The sequence below is a fragment of the Neolamprologus brichardi genome, chromosome 18 (assembly GCF_056152115.1).
Source record: "Neolamprologus brichardi isolate AB-2024 chromosome 18, ASM5615211v1, whole genome shotgun sequence".
Lineage (NCBI taxonomy): Eukaryota > Metazoa > Chordata > Actinopteri > Cichliformes > Cichlidae > Neolamprologus > Neolamprologus brichardi.
Window position 1 is genome coordinate 16680777 of NC_142121.1, and position 13589 is coordinate 16694365.

At 38.9% G+C, this 13589-nt stretch overlaps 2 protein-coding genes across 2 annotated transcripts in view; one reads left to right on the top strand and one right to left on the bottom strand.

The window, feature by feature from the left end:
* The first annotated feature begins 2701 nt into the window (after positions 1-2701).
* On the top strand, positions 2702-9521 carry clul1 (clusterin-like 1 (retinal)). Its single transcript, XM_006792186.3, has 9 exons — positions 2702-2760; positions 5524-5635; positions 5818-5966; positions 6057-6227; positions 6726-7161; positions 7502-7624; positions 7708-7922; positions 8561-8739; positions 8949-9521. Exons 2-9 carry the CDS (start codon positions 5533-5535, stop codon positions 8962-8964), a joined length of 1392 nt encoding a protein of 463 aa, XP_006792249.2. The 5' UTR covers positions 2702-2760; positions 5524-5532; the 3' UTR covers positions 8965-9521.
* yes1 (YES proto-oncogene 1, Src family tyrosine kinase) overlaps positions 9210-13589 on the bottom strand; it is a 31390-nt gene continuing 27010 nt past the window's right edge. The window contains exons 11-12 of the mRNA XM_006792188.2: positions 13293-13424; positions 9210-11048 (exon numbers count right to left, since the gene is read on the bottom strand). Coding sequence (XP_006792251.1) covers positions 10840-11048; positions 13293-13424 — 341 coding nt within the window. The 3' untranslated portion in view covers positions 9210-10839. The remainder of the gene's footprint in view (positions 11049-13292; positions 13425-13589) is intronic.

Below are 13589 nucleotides of genomic sequence, written 5' to 3' on the forward strand. Positions count from 1 at the left end.
AAATGTTTGTCTCATGGCAAACTAACTAAATTAATACATAAATAAATAAAATAAAATAAAATAAAAGGTAGAAGACTTCTATTTTCATTTCAGATTTTCCATATTATAGTTTTATTTTTACGTCATCATTCTTATTATTATTACTTTTTTAAGAGGAGCTCCAGTTGTTTAAATATAGTTAAAAATGTGAAGAAATTGGAGAAGATTCCAGAATACATGAGGAGCACAGGTTTTCATTTGAGGATCTGAGTACAATAGTGCTCCACACTTCTTTTCATTCTCTTTTGGTCTGTATAAATAACTGCTCAATAAAATGGAAAAAGATGCAATTATTGAATAAAGGGGTTATCAAATGAATAAATACAGTCACACACATTTTATTAGGTGCATGCTGCTAATGCAGGTGTCATGCCAAAAAGTCACTTCCAATGTTTGTATCTGTTTTCATGTCTAATATCCCTGTTTCTCTTTGTAAACAGGCTGCAATCAACAGAATTTATCGATGGGTTTTACCTGTTTTGCAAGGATCCTTATGAGTTCCTAGTGTGAATTGTAGCCTCGGTTTTCTGTTCTTAGCTGAGTGGCACAGTTTTTAACAGTTTTTAACAGTTTCATTCATTATAATTCAGTTCTCTGCTTATGTCTTCAACCCAGGACTTCAGACTTTCATGACACACACACCCAGCACTATTTGTGTAATTCATTATTATCAGGAAGTCCAAAAAACTCCCAGAAAAGCCTTCAGTTAATCCAAAATGCTGCAGCAAGAGTACTGACAGGAACTAGAAAGAGAGAGCATATTTCTCCTGTATTGGCTTCCCTTCGTTGGCTCCCTGTTAAATCCAAAATTGAATTCAAAACCCTGCTCCTCACATACAAGGTCTTAAATAATCAGGTCCCATCTTACCTTAATGACCTTGTAGTACCACCCTATAATATCACCCTATTAAAGCACCTCACTTTCACACTACTAAATAATAGAGTGGGAAGCAGAGCCTTCGGCTTTCAGGCCCCTGTTCTGTGGAACCAGCTTCCAGTTTGGATTCAGGAGACAGACACTATCGCTACTTTTAAGATTAGGCTTAAAACTTTCCTTTTTGCTAAAGCATATAGTTAGGGCTGGACCAGGTGACCCTGAATCCTCCCTTAGTTATGCTGCAACAGGTGTAGGTTGCTGCGTGATTCCCATGATGCATTAAGTATTCCTTCTTTAGCCATCTTTCTCACTCACTATGTGTTAATAGACCTCTCTGCATTGAATCATACCTGTTATTAATCTCTGTCTCTCTTCCACAGCATGTCTTCCTTCTCTCACCCCAACCGGTCGCAGCAGATGGCCCCGCCCCTCCCTGAGCTTAGTTCTGCCGGAGGTTTCTTCCTGTTAAAAGGGAGTAATTCCTTCCCACTGTCGCCACAGTGCTTGCTCATAGGATGCCATATGATTGTTGGGTTTTTATCTGTATGTATTATTGTAAGGTCTACCTTACAATATAAAGAGCCATGAGGCAACTGTTGTTGTGACTTGGCGCTATATAAATAAAATTGACCTGAATTTCTCGATGAGTAATTGTGTGCTTGAAGTCTTACACAGCCAAGTGCTGTTTTATACATTCAACTGTTTTATGTTGAGCTGAGCCATGGAAGGACATGGGAGGAACAGGTTTTCCCTGCAGTGTTATAGGAACCAGGTGCAGAAGGTGTCAGTGAGGCTGAAGCACTGGCTGTTTTTGATTATTATCCATAAGGACTCTATTATCTGGGTCACACCATGCAAAGAGGGCACATTTTTGAGAATGATGGGAGCAGCAGTGAGAGAGTCCATCGCATTTGACCAAGAATGAAAACTTTTAATGGAAACAGCTTTCTGCTGAGAGGAATGTGTCCCTTTACTAAAAAAAAATAGGCTGGACTGGCTTCTATTGATATAATATATAACAGAGTGTAATATTACTTCAAAGTGAGGATTTGTGTGTATTTTCTTTCACCTGTGCCAGTATAGGTTATGAGATCAGTCTGGCTCAGGTCCAAAAAAAACCAAAACAAGCTTAACAACAGAAAGAATAACGTGTAAATCTCAGCTCACTGTGTTTATATCACTCATGTGTGTGTGTGTGTGTGTGTGTGTGTGTGTGTGTGTGTGTGTGTGTGTGTGTGAACAGGACTGAGACAACCATGTGTGCTTGGTTGCTTGGTTGACTGGTTAATGGTTAATTTAACATTAATATTTGTGTGTGCAGCAAACATTTCCAAAAGCCTTTACACAGATGTACAGCTGCTGGTAGATGTAATAAGAATTTGCAGTTGATTCTGAGACATATTTTGACTCTTTTGTGGTTATTTAACTTGAATCCCTTCAGGGACATCTTCTCTGCACCTCATATAAAAGGCAGCCAGAGAGTAAACCTCGCTCAAACCTTTCAGCCTCTAATGTGCACGTACAAGACTTCTGGCCTCTGATGGTTAGTCTTGTCTGACATGTGCCGATACCCCATTACAACATTTGAAATAAATACATTTTTATGGTTGTCAACAGTACGTTTGATGTGACTAAGCAGTCTTTTTCCAAAACAAACCACTCAGTCAGCGTGACGACTGCCGGATTACCGGGCATCAACCTCAAGCAAAGACAGTAATAGGATAAAGCTGAAGTGGAAAGATTACGAACAGATCTCGTCAGGTCAAGATATCCTGTCGAGATCTGTCCACACCGACCACTTTGTTTATTTCGGTCGACAGAGAAGCACCTTCAGTCTGCTGCTGGTGAGTTGTGCCTCATGTAATTGCTCTGTTGTTGTTATGTTTGTCTTTTAGTTAATCAACACTTCTTCAGCTAATTTTTGTCATTAAGTGAAGTCGGAAATTTTCCATGAGCTGTGATAGCACAGTAACAGTTGTAGATAGATAGATGCTTTAATTATTGCCATAAATAAAATTCAAATATTCAGCAGCTGTATTTAAAAATTAACCTAAATTTATAACCATAACCATAAATAATTAAATCATGTTAAAAAAAATACACCATTCTTCCCCCTTTTTTTTACCCACTCATCCTGGATGTCAGCTGGCAAATGGCAAAAAGTGAGATACGCCAAGGAAAAGACAGGAGTCTGTTATTGGGTTATAGTTGAATCAGTTTAAACATATTTTAATAAAAACTGGAGACAGTAAAATAGAATAGAGAAGCTGTTTTTAGCACATCCCTAAAAAGTTCATCCCTGTTTACTGTAAATCCCTGCTGCATGCCAAATTGTGTAACTCACGAGGCTTATAATTAGGGCACAGGCTCTAGAAAATTCAGGCAGATGATTTAATTGTTACCAAACTGGCAACCCAACTCAAAACAATTCAAAAATGTATTTTTAAAGTTTTCTCTTTTGTGTATCCTTGTGATTTTATGGAGCTTAACCTCCTGACACAGCAGATTTTCCTGTCGGAAACACAGCTTGCAAGATTTTTGAGCTGAATTTGACCCTACGGTGCCTTTTGCTTGGTGATCACCGCCTGCTGCTGACCTCACACTGGTGCTGCTTAAAGTAAAAACTAAACTCAGTCAGCCAAATGAATAAAAAGATAAGAAAAGAAAAGGGGCAAAGCCTCCTCATAGAGTCATAACAGGCTACACCATTGCTCTAAACAATATAAGTTAAATTTGTTTAAATGGAGTAAAGTATAGTGATCACTATTCTGTGCAGGAAACTATTGGTGAAATGTAAACAAATATGGTAACTGAGAAGTAAGTATGAGAGAGGTGGGATTTTTCAGCGCCTAGTGGCTGTGTAGCGCCACCAAGTGGCAGACTTCTATATGACCCTTAAATCCTGTTTCCTTTGTGGCCGACTAGATAGCACTTATTGTTTTCTTGAAAATAGATAAAGATGGATTTGTGTATGCAAGCACAAATAAGTCAAATTGTTAGATTTGAAAGCAAAGGAAAGAAAGCCTAAGAAAAAAACTCCAGAGAGCACAAACCTCCACCTCGGCAGCTCACTCTCTGGGGAGTAGTTACATTTAAAGGAAAAGAAGTGTATTCTTTATATATTCATGTTATTTTCATTGTCCTTTTTAGAAGTTCGTAGTGCAGTAAAGCCAAGTGCAAAGTGCAGGTGTTCACCATCTTAATATACTTGACATAATTTTGAGTATAATTGTTATTTTGAGTATTTTTAATTTTTGTGCATATAGTTCACATGTAGCATTCATTTCATTGATTATTAAAACAATGGAATGTTTAAATGTTTAGGGATTAATATCAAGTTAAAAAGGTTTTAAAATACTCATGAACATACTATATGTATTAAAGTTGTTATCAATTTAAAGTACATAAAAAATAAGATTTAGCTGTACTCAAAAAGTTCTTGTCAGTCTCAAAACTGACATTTGAAGTAACTATGTGCAGCATTATTAGCATATTAATCTAGAAAGGTCAGATTTGACATGATATTTTAAATACTTATATGGTGCTTTCTATATGTTGGCAATACACAGCACCCGTGGTGGTGCATACTTTCGAAGTTAAAAAGCTTTTTGCCATTTTTTGACCAACAAATCATTAAATTGAAGAGCTGGGTGGATGTAGGAGAAATGTTCATGCATTGTTAACATGACCTCACTCTATACCCCTACAAAGTTTTAGCACAGTTCATTCAAAATTTTCAAGCTGTTGTGTTCACAAACAAAATGACATGCAAATACCACCAAAACCATAACGGCAGAGGTAATTAGATGTATCACCTTCATGTTCAGTCAAAGGACTTTCCCGACTTTGTTGAATTGTTGAATACTTGTTGAATACTTGTGTATGTTATTATATTATATATATATTATTTTAAGCAGTGCATAACTGCATTTAGCTAGACACCGACAGAAACAGTGGGCGCTTCTTTGACGTCTTCAGTTCATCTATGGAGAGACTGGCAGCTCTTTGAAGTGCCATGGCATTAATGTTATTACAGTTAACTAGAACAAAACCAAAAAACTGAACTAAATGTTTTAGTTATTTGAAATTAAAGTAAATAAAAAACTGAGGCAATTTTGTGAACCTGGAAAACTAAGTAAAATAAAATAAAAATTTAGAGGGAAAAAACCCTTAGTTTTAATATTTATTAATTTAGTAAAACTCACATTGACATGTTAATTGAGAGTTTGGATGTCTACAAGACTGAGTCAAGTATAAAAACAACAACAACAACAACAACTAAAAGTCAAAACAAAATAAAAATAAAATCAATTAGAAATACAAACTCTAATAACTCTGTATGGTACATCAGTGCTCCAAAGCCTTTGGACCTAAAGTCTATCCATGCCTTATATTTACCTATATTAACTGAATATTTGCAGGTTATTGGACTGAGTATTCATAAGTGTAATATTTTCTAAAGTATTTGCTTACTCATCTTTGCAAAACGATCTCTTTGATAATAATCTTAAAGTTAATGCACAGATAGGCTCTACTTGTGTTTAAATCTCAGTGTCTAAATGTGAGTGACCATATCCTGTCAGACTCTTTATTTGTCGCTGTGACAGAGCTCCAAAATGAACTTCCTGCTGGGTTTAACACTTTTGTTGGTGATGCTGGGTCTCCTCAATTCTGTACCTACGGATCAAGGTGAAGGCATCTCAGAGGACACTTTAAAACGTGAGTTTGCAGAACAGACTCTTCCAAGTAGATTTGTTTCAACTAATTATTCTTTTGTTCAGAAATATTTTTAACTGACTTTGAAGGAAATGTGTTTCTTGTTCTTAATATTAAACTTTTAGGGTTTAATAGTGTGTTTATGTGTAGACTAAAATGCACTCAGATTCCTTTTGTTTTCTCAGAGTTGTCACTGGGTGGTGAGGAGCTTGTGGATGAGGAGGTGAGAAGAGCTTTGTATGGGGTGAAGCAGATGAAGGAGGTGATGTGGAGGAACGAGCAGAAGCATGAACACCTGATGAGGTCTTTGAAAAACAGCAGTGAAAAGAAGAAGGTTGGATCGACGTTTGATTTCCTGCAAAAGAAAATAAAAGATTTAGGTCAATGATGAAAATATATTAAAGAATCCTATTTTGACCACCAGGGGGCAGCAGAACTAGCCAAGGAGGTGACTGAGAAGCTAAAAGAGGCAGAGGAGCAGTGCAAAGACTCCCTGCAGACTGAGTGGGAGGACTGCAGACCCTGTCTGGAGGATGCATGTAAAAACTTCTATACCTCCACCTGCCGCAGGGGCTTTGTTTCTTTCCATGCTAAGGTATGCAGACTTTCATGCCCTTCAAATAATGCTGCTAGAAATAAAGTTACATGTTCTCAGTTGAAAAATGACAGTTGTACAGTTGGCGCAATCTTCTCCCACTGACAGACTGTTGTATTTTCATAACAATGCGTTGAATAACATTGACTGAAGTCGCTTGAATACATTAGTCAGTAATGGGAATTGGTTGGAGTCATAAAATTGAGTGCAAATCTATTTTAAAAAATAGATACATACTGAGATAAAAACTGAAATATTATTTTATTAATTTATTATCATTAATTAATTTTTTCATTGTGTATTTGTTATTTTAGCAATTTTGGGGTTTTTTGTATATTAACAATAAAACAATACCTCAAAATAAATCCTGATGTTTGAGTAACAGATGCTAAATTCAGCTAAAACGGGAGGTTTTTGAATTATCTCCCAATCCTGAAATCACAGTTGTTCAATTCTATTCTGTGAAATGCATCAATTTCCATCACTTCTGTTTTGTAGGTAGAAAACTTTTTTAAAAGAGTTTCCCGGCGCTTTGGTCCCCGTGAGCCCAACTTGGAAGCAGGGGACATTCTGGTAAACCAGGATAACAACACAGACACAGAGATCGTCCAGATGGAAGACTCCTTCAACCGACTGGTCAATAAAGTGGGAATGCTGGTGAACCGTAGCGTCACCCTGGTCTCTAAGCTGAGCAGCAGGCTTGACAAAGCACTTCAGAGAGCCTTTCTGAACAACACCGATATCCTGATGGAAGAAACCACCTCTGATCCCTACGACCCTGCCCGTGACTCGGGCTTCATGCAGGGTGTGGGGCTAGAGGAAGTAGTGGAATCCTTCTTTGACTTTGCTAAAAGTGTGGTGGATGAGTTTGGAGCTGTGGTGACCCAGGTGTTTGATGATATCCACAAGACAGTGGAGGAGGAGAAGAAGAAAGGTAATGATTAAGCTGAGCAGTTTGCCTCACGTGTGCCAGTGTGGTTAAAAATATACAAAAAAAATGATAACAGCTGCAGATTTCTCTGGTTCCATCTGTAAATTTATAACAGAGGTGCTGCTGGAATTGGTTGGAATTAAAATATGCAGATTCCTTGCTCCCAGTGTCACATGGTTTGGAACTACTGAGTTGAAATCATTTTAAATGTAATTGAACATATTTCAGTGCATTTTTTGCATTTTTGCATTCATTTGTAAGTTAACTGTACAGACTCAGTTTTATCATTGTTAGCTGTTCCATAAAGTGTTAGCAAACTAAAATAAAACAAATTCTGTTGTAGAGAGGGAAAGTCTTCCTCGCTTCCTGCAGAACAGGAAGCTGTGCAGAGCCCTCCGCAGACAGACATCAGAGTGCTGGCAGCTACAGAGCGAGTGTGAGAACTGCCAGGGAGCTCTGCTCACAGGTGAGCAACCACCAGCCTCAACCTGGACGTTCATTCGAGCTGACATTTTGAAACTTAAAACCTTATCTTCTTCTTGGCTCCAGAGTGTCCCAGTGTTCGGGAACTGCACGTGGAGTTGGATGAAGTTTCTCAGCTGCTGGAAATCTCCAAAGAGCAGTATGATGAGATCTTGTCTATTGTCCAGCACCACACTGATGAAACAGTCAGTTGGCTCAGCAACATGTCAGCTGTATACAGCTGGGTGGCTCAGGCTGTGAGCAACAGCAGCGCTCCACAAAATATCTTCCACATCACCAAGGTGAGGAGGGATGGTGGAAGAGGTGGCAAAGCTATGATGAAATATGAAATAAAAATAGAAGATATATGTTTTCTTAAAGAGAAATTTAAATGGACGTATATCCACAGAGCTTTTGTCATGGAACTCTTAAATCTTCAATAAACCAAATTTAAATCGCAAACATTTATAAAATAGTACCCCCGACAATAACACAACCTGCTATGAGCAAATACTTGGTGACAATGGGGAAAAAAACCCTCCCTTTCAACAGGAAGAAACCTTTGGCACAACCAGACTCAGGGAGGAGCGACCATCTGCTATGCCTGATTGGGTGAGGGAAGGAAAATAGGACAAAAGATAAAATATAGAAGAGAGACAGAGTTTAATTGCTAATGATTAAACACAGCAGTGGAGAATAAATGCACAGAGTGAAAAGAGACGAGTGAAGAAGAAATGCTCGGTGCATCGCGGGAAGCCCCTCCCCAGCAGCACTCACCTATAGCAGTGTAACATAGGAATGGTTCAGTCATCTGATCCAGCCCGAACTTTAAGCTTTAGCAAAAAGGAAAATTTTAAATCTGATCGTAAAAGTGGAATATTTATTGTATATGCCACTGCAAAGGAGTGCTTGATGTAAAATGACTTCTTCCACTCTCCAGGTGGCACCAGAGAGCCACAATGAACAGAATGAGGCTGTTCGTGAGACCAAGGTGGAGGTAAGCATCCTAAACTCTCCTCCGCTTACCCTCACCATTCCCAGTGAGCTGGAGCTGCAGGACCCAGCCTTCATTCAGTATGTGGCTCGGGAGGCTCTGGAGAAGTACAAGGAGATGGTCAGGTGAGAGCCAGAATGACTGAACCCTTCACCCATGCTTTTGTCAGTATCACTTGTCTTTTTTTTTTTTTTTTTTTTTTTTTTTTTAAAGAAAAGGCAGAAATGTCATTAGATAGCAAGGCTGAATCTTTCTGAAATATTGATGCAATATTCATCAGTTTTACTACGACGCTGGAGATCATTTAGGTATTGCTTTCTCTGCTTCTTTACAGGTTCGAAGATGAGTAATACTGCAGTGTGCAACAGTGAATACAACTCGAGCATGTTTGTATTGTAGCCATCATCTTGTTGAAATCTACAAATGTCAAATCAAAGTCAGAAATCATCGTATTCAGTAAAGTAAAAAGAAGCATGAATTTAAATGAATTTTTTTTAAAAAATGGCCACGTTGAAGAAAACACCTGGACGTCTTGGGTCGGACTCTTCAAGAGGATCACTGCAACTCGTCAAGAATACAAGTAGTAAAAGTAACCTTTGAGTAAACCTTTTATTTTTTTTCCTGTACAAAAATCATTATTAGTAACTTTTCTCATTAATTTCATTATTCATGTCCCTACTAGTTCAAGTCCCCATGTCTTTATGTTTAAGAACAATCACATATGTTCTTTGAGTGATGAACAGAAAGAATTACAACAACAACAACAACAAAAAAAGTTCACATCTTTGTAGCTTTCATACTCCCAAATTTCCCCATCACACACACCTGGACAGAGAATGAGAGCATTTCTTAGAATTTGATATTAGATTTTGATCTGTAAAAGCACTAAAGCCCTGTCTGGAACACAGTGTGTGCCAGGTGTTTGTTTTGTCTGTCTGTTTCTAGTTAACTCGCACATGAAGTGATATATCATCTGTACTGCCGGGAACTGAACTATGAAAATCATAGGAGAGGGGAGCTGCTCACATGCAAATACCACTGGAGATGCTTCATTAAAAATCACCACACGGCTTTGCATAGTTGCATTTCGACTGTGTAGATGTGTGCAATAATGAAGAGAAATCTACAAGAATCTTCTGTAGCAATCAGAGCAGTGCAACAGGGAAAGAAAGACAAGAAGCAAATCTTATAGAAAGATGAAGACAATCTTAATTAAATTTCACAGCTGAACTGTCTAATCTTTTCTTTTCTTATACAAAACGTTAATCAGGAAAAACTGTTTGCACTTGTAAATTAGCAAAATACCTCTTTATGATTTCAAGTCCCAGATTAAATGACAAAAAAAAAAAAGAAAATTTCATTTGAGATTCAAACAATCCTGTTAAAAAAAGAATCATATAAAACACTTGTTATTCCTGCTTCTTCCACCTCGTCACACCTGCTCAAATACACTTTTTATACATACTGTATGTACATCTGCGGTCATCTCTCAGTACATTCTTGCATCCATACGATACCACCGTTTTTCCTCCTCCATTTATTCCACCTCATAATGCTCCACACTTTACAGTCAGAGCACATACGTAACATCTCACACAGTAATTGGGCGCCCACTACATACATATGGCTGACAAATTAAAGGAAATACTCGAATCCTTTGCCCCCTTTGTGCCCACTGAGTCGCCACAAATCGACTCAAATCCATGCCGTTTGTTTTTCCTTTGATTTGTCAGCAGTCTGTTCTTATCAACCTACATATTCATACCAAACTCATATACATATAAAAGCTCTCACTCGAATATCAAAGACTTTTTGTTGTTAAATTTAATTTAAAAAAGGTGGTGGATTGGAGGAAGGGTAGGGGAACTTCTCATTTTAAAAAAACGTTCATTAAAAAAATGCATCCGCGAGTAACCATTCATTTGAAAATTTGGATCACAGTGTTGTGGCCAGCCTATATGGATTATTGTGATATGTAGAGTTCTCAGAGTTCAACCCGCCAGCGCCGATCTGCACGCTTGGACATTTCCCCACGTATTTGGCCCCCCAGGTACACAAGGGACAAACCTCTACTTCTTCTACATCAGGTATGTCAGTTTGGAAAAGTTTGTAAAAAAAAAAAAAAAGTATTTTCTGCAGCTTCAGCAGAAACTTGTTGGTTTTCCTGGATTTTGATCTCTGCCGATGTACCCCGGTTTGCCAGAGTTTGTCCCAGATCCTCCCGACTAGAGGTTGTCTCCTGGCTGATACTGTGGCTCTGTGGCTGTGAAGTAGTCTTCTAAAAAGGACTGGATGTACTCGAAGGTCGGCCTTTCATCTGGCTCCTTCTTCCAGCACTGCTTCATCATCTCGTGCAGTGAATCGGGGCAGCCCTGTGGGCAGGGCATGCGGTAACCTCGCTCTACCTGCTCGAGTACCTCTCGATTCACCATACCTTAAAGGAAAAAAAAGGACAAGAAATACAATATAAATGGACAGCCATTATATAGTCAGGTTATCCAAACATGTATTACAAAGGTACTTCATACATCTATTCATTTATTTGATCTAAGTAAGGCAATGGGATTGTAATAGTGGAAATTTACACTATAGACAGACAAAAAGGGAAATTATCGCACCATCTAACCTATGTGCCGAGTGAAGCTGTGCACTCTGATGGATGGGAATAAAATTTCATAGATTGGTGGTTTAATATAACTCTAGACGTTTTATATATAATTAATTTTATTTATTATGGTCATGAGTAATAGATCTTCAGAATTTCTGAAGATCTCTCAAAGTTTTTCTTTGGACATTGGCAGCTTTTTCACTAATTTTCACTCCAGTCCTTGTACGGATGTATTCATTTATTTTTGCCTTTGAAGAATTCAAGCAGATGAACCAGTGTTGAGGCTACACATACTGGACCAATTGATTGCAGTTACATTTAAATTGTATGTTTAAGGCACTTTGTTACAAACAGACTGGCAGAAAATAAATTAATCTTCTCAACGTCTTTAGTTGAATCGCCAAAAACAGATTGCCAGGCATTAGCGCTATTAGCTACTAAATAAATAAATAAATAAAAATTCTATAGTATCTGAAAGTTGTGTCTTTTGGAAAATATCCAGCCAAGACTGGACGCGTGGACGCGGACGCGGACACATACACACACACACACACACACAATCAACTAATATAGTTTGACTTCCACATCAATATGAAATCTCCTCTCCGTGGTTATTTGAAAAACCATATAACAGAAGGAGTCTTCCAAAGTTTTCTGGTCAAGAAAACTAGTACAACTTTTGATTAGGAAATAGCTCAGTGTGCAGCCTGACTGTAGAAAGCGCTGCCGTCATACAGCTGACAGCAGGATTAAATGCCCACGCAGACCACTGTGGTAAGGGGGGAAAAAAACCTCAGTGACCCAGTTTGAAGTTCACTCATTATTTCCTGTTAAGACTTTTAGTCAATTTTAAAACATACAGGGAGATAAGACTGTTAGCAGAAATAAACTGATCGATACAGGTGCTCCAGCGCTCTCACAGAGAAGTCTGCGTAGCTTCCTCCAGTTTACTGGTTTACTCATAAAACTGAACAAGAAGAAAACAAACAGAACTGCTCCAGCTCCGGGTCCCAGTGTCACAGATTTCTTCCCAAGACAGGAAGACCGTGATCATGAACTCTGTGACACAGCACAGAAACAGCTCCGTGGGGAGCTCAACTGCAGCTAAAAGAGGTTATGACACAGAGTCAGCGGCATGGTCACAGCATAGCCGCATCCTCCCCCCTCCATCTCTCTGTGGGAGAGTGGGGATCAGATTATCTCACAGTCGGAGAGGAGAGGAAAAGCCCGTAGCAGCTGCTGAGACCAGGATGTGGTGGCAGCAGTATGTCGGCTGCTGAGGTGGTAGCATGATTTACATCTTGCATGTTAAAACCTCAGCTCTAACATCATGTCTGCCTATTCGGGTAACAGTAGATACCTATACACACACACACACACACACACACACACACTCGAGATAAAATGGGAAAGAAATGACACATCATGGTCCAGACACTTGGTCTAACTGCATCCAAATACATCTGCACTGTCTAGCATCGAATTCAAATAAGAAGAGCAGACCATACATGTACAGTTAGACACATTATGGTTTAAAAAAATGCAAATAAGTGGGTTCAACCCCCTGAATCTGCAGCTCTGGGGTGAAATAATTAGAGGAATGATTTGCACTGAAACCAAGAAGGCCACTGGAGCCAGATGGACCTCTACAAGACATCGTTAAGTCGTCCATATGGCATGCTCTGTAATCACTGTCAGTTTAACACAGTTAAAGGCACACACTGCAGTACTGATCTCATACAGCAGGGGGCAGAAACGAGGTGGAAGAAAGAGATAAGAAGGGGGCTCACACAAGCAAGGGTACTTTGCCCGTGACTGACAAGTCACTAAACACCTGAGATGACTCACATCAGATCACATGTGTGGATTTCTATTCTAATTCACAGGGTGAAAAAGCCCCAGATGACTGAGGATGACAATAGCGTGCTGGAAAATAATCGTGACGCAAAACTGTCTCCTGGGGCAAACCATCAGGAGAACTCCATTCAGCTGAACAAAGGAGGAGGGGCCAAAAGGATCTACAGCAAAAATTAAAAGTGCATTACATGTATCTGCGTGTGCTGTCTTTACCTGGATATGGTACTCTGCCCTTGGTCACAAGTTCAGTCAGCAGGATACCGAACGACCAGACGTCTGATTTAATGGTAAAGCGTCCATACAAGGCAGCTTCAGGTGCCGTCCACTTGATGGGGAATTTAGCACCTGGCAAAAAAAAAAAAAGGAAAGAGCGAGGCGAGTCAAGCATGGGCAAAGAAAACATCAATAAGACTGCTGAATATTTCCTCAGTTGGTAAATCAATAGTTTAAACTTTTCAAATGTTAGAAACTGTGAAAAAGCAGCACATCCTCACATCAGGATGCCAAATC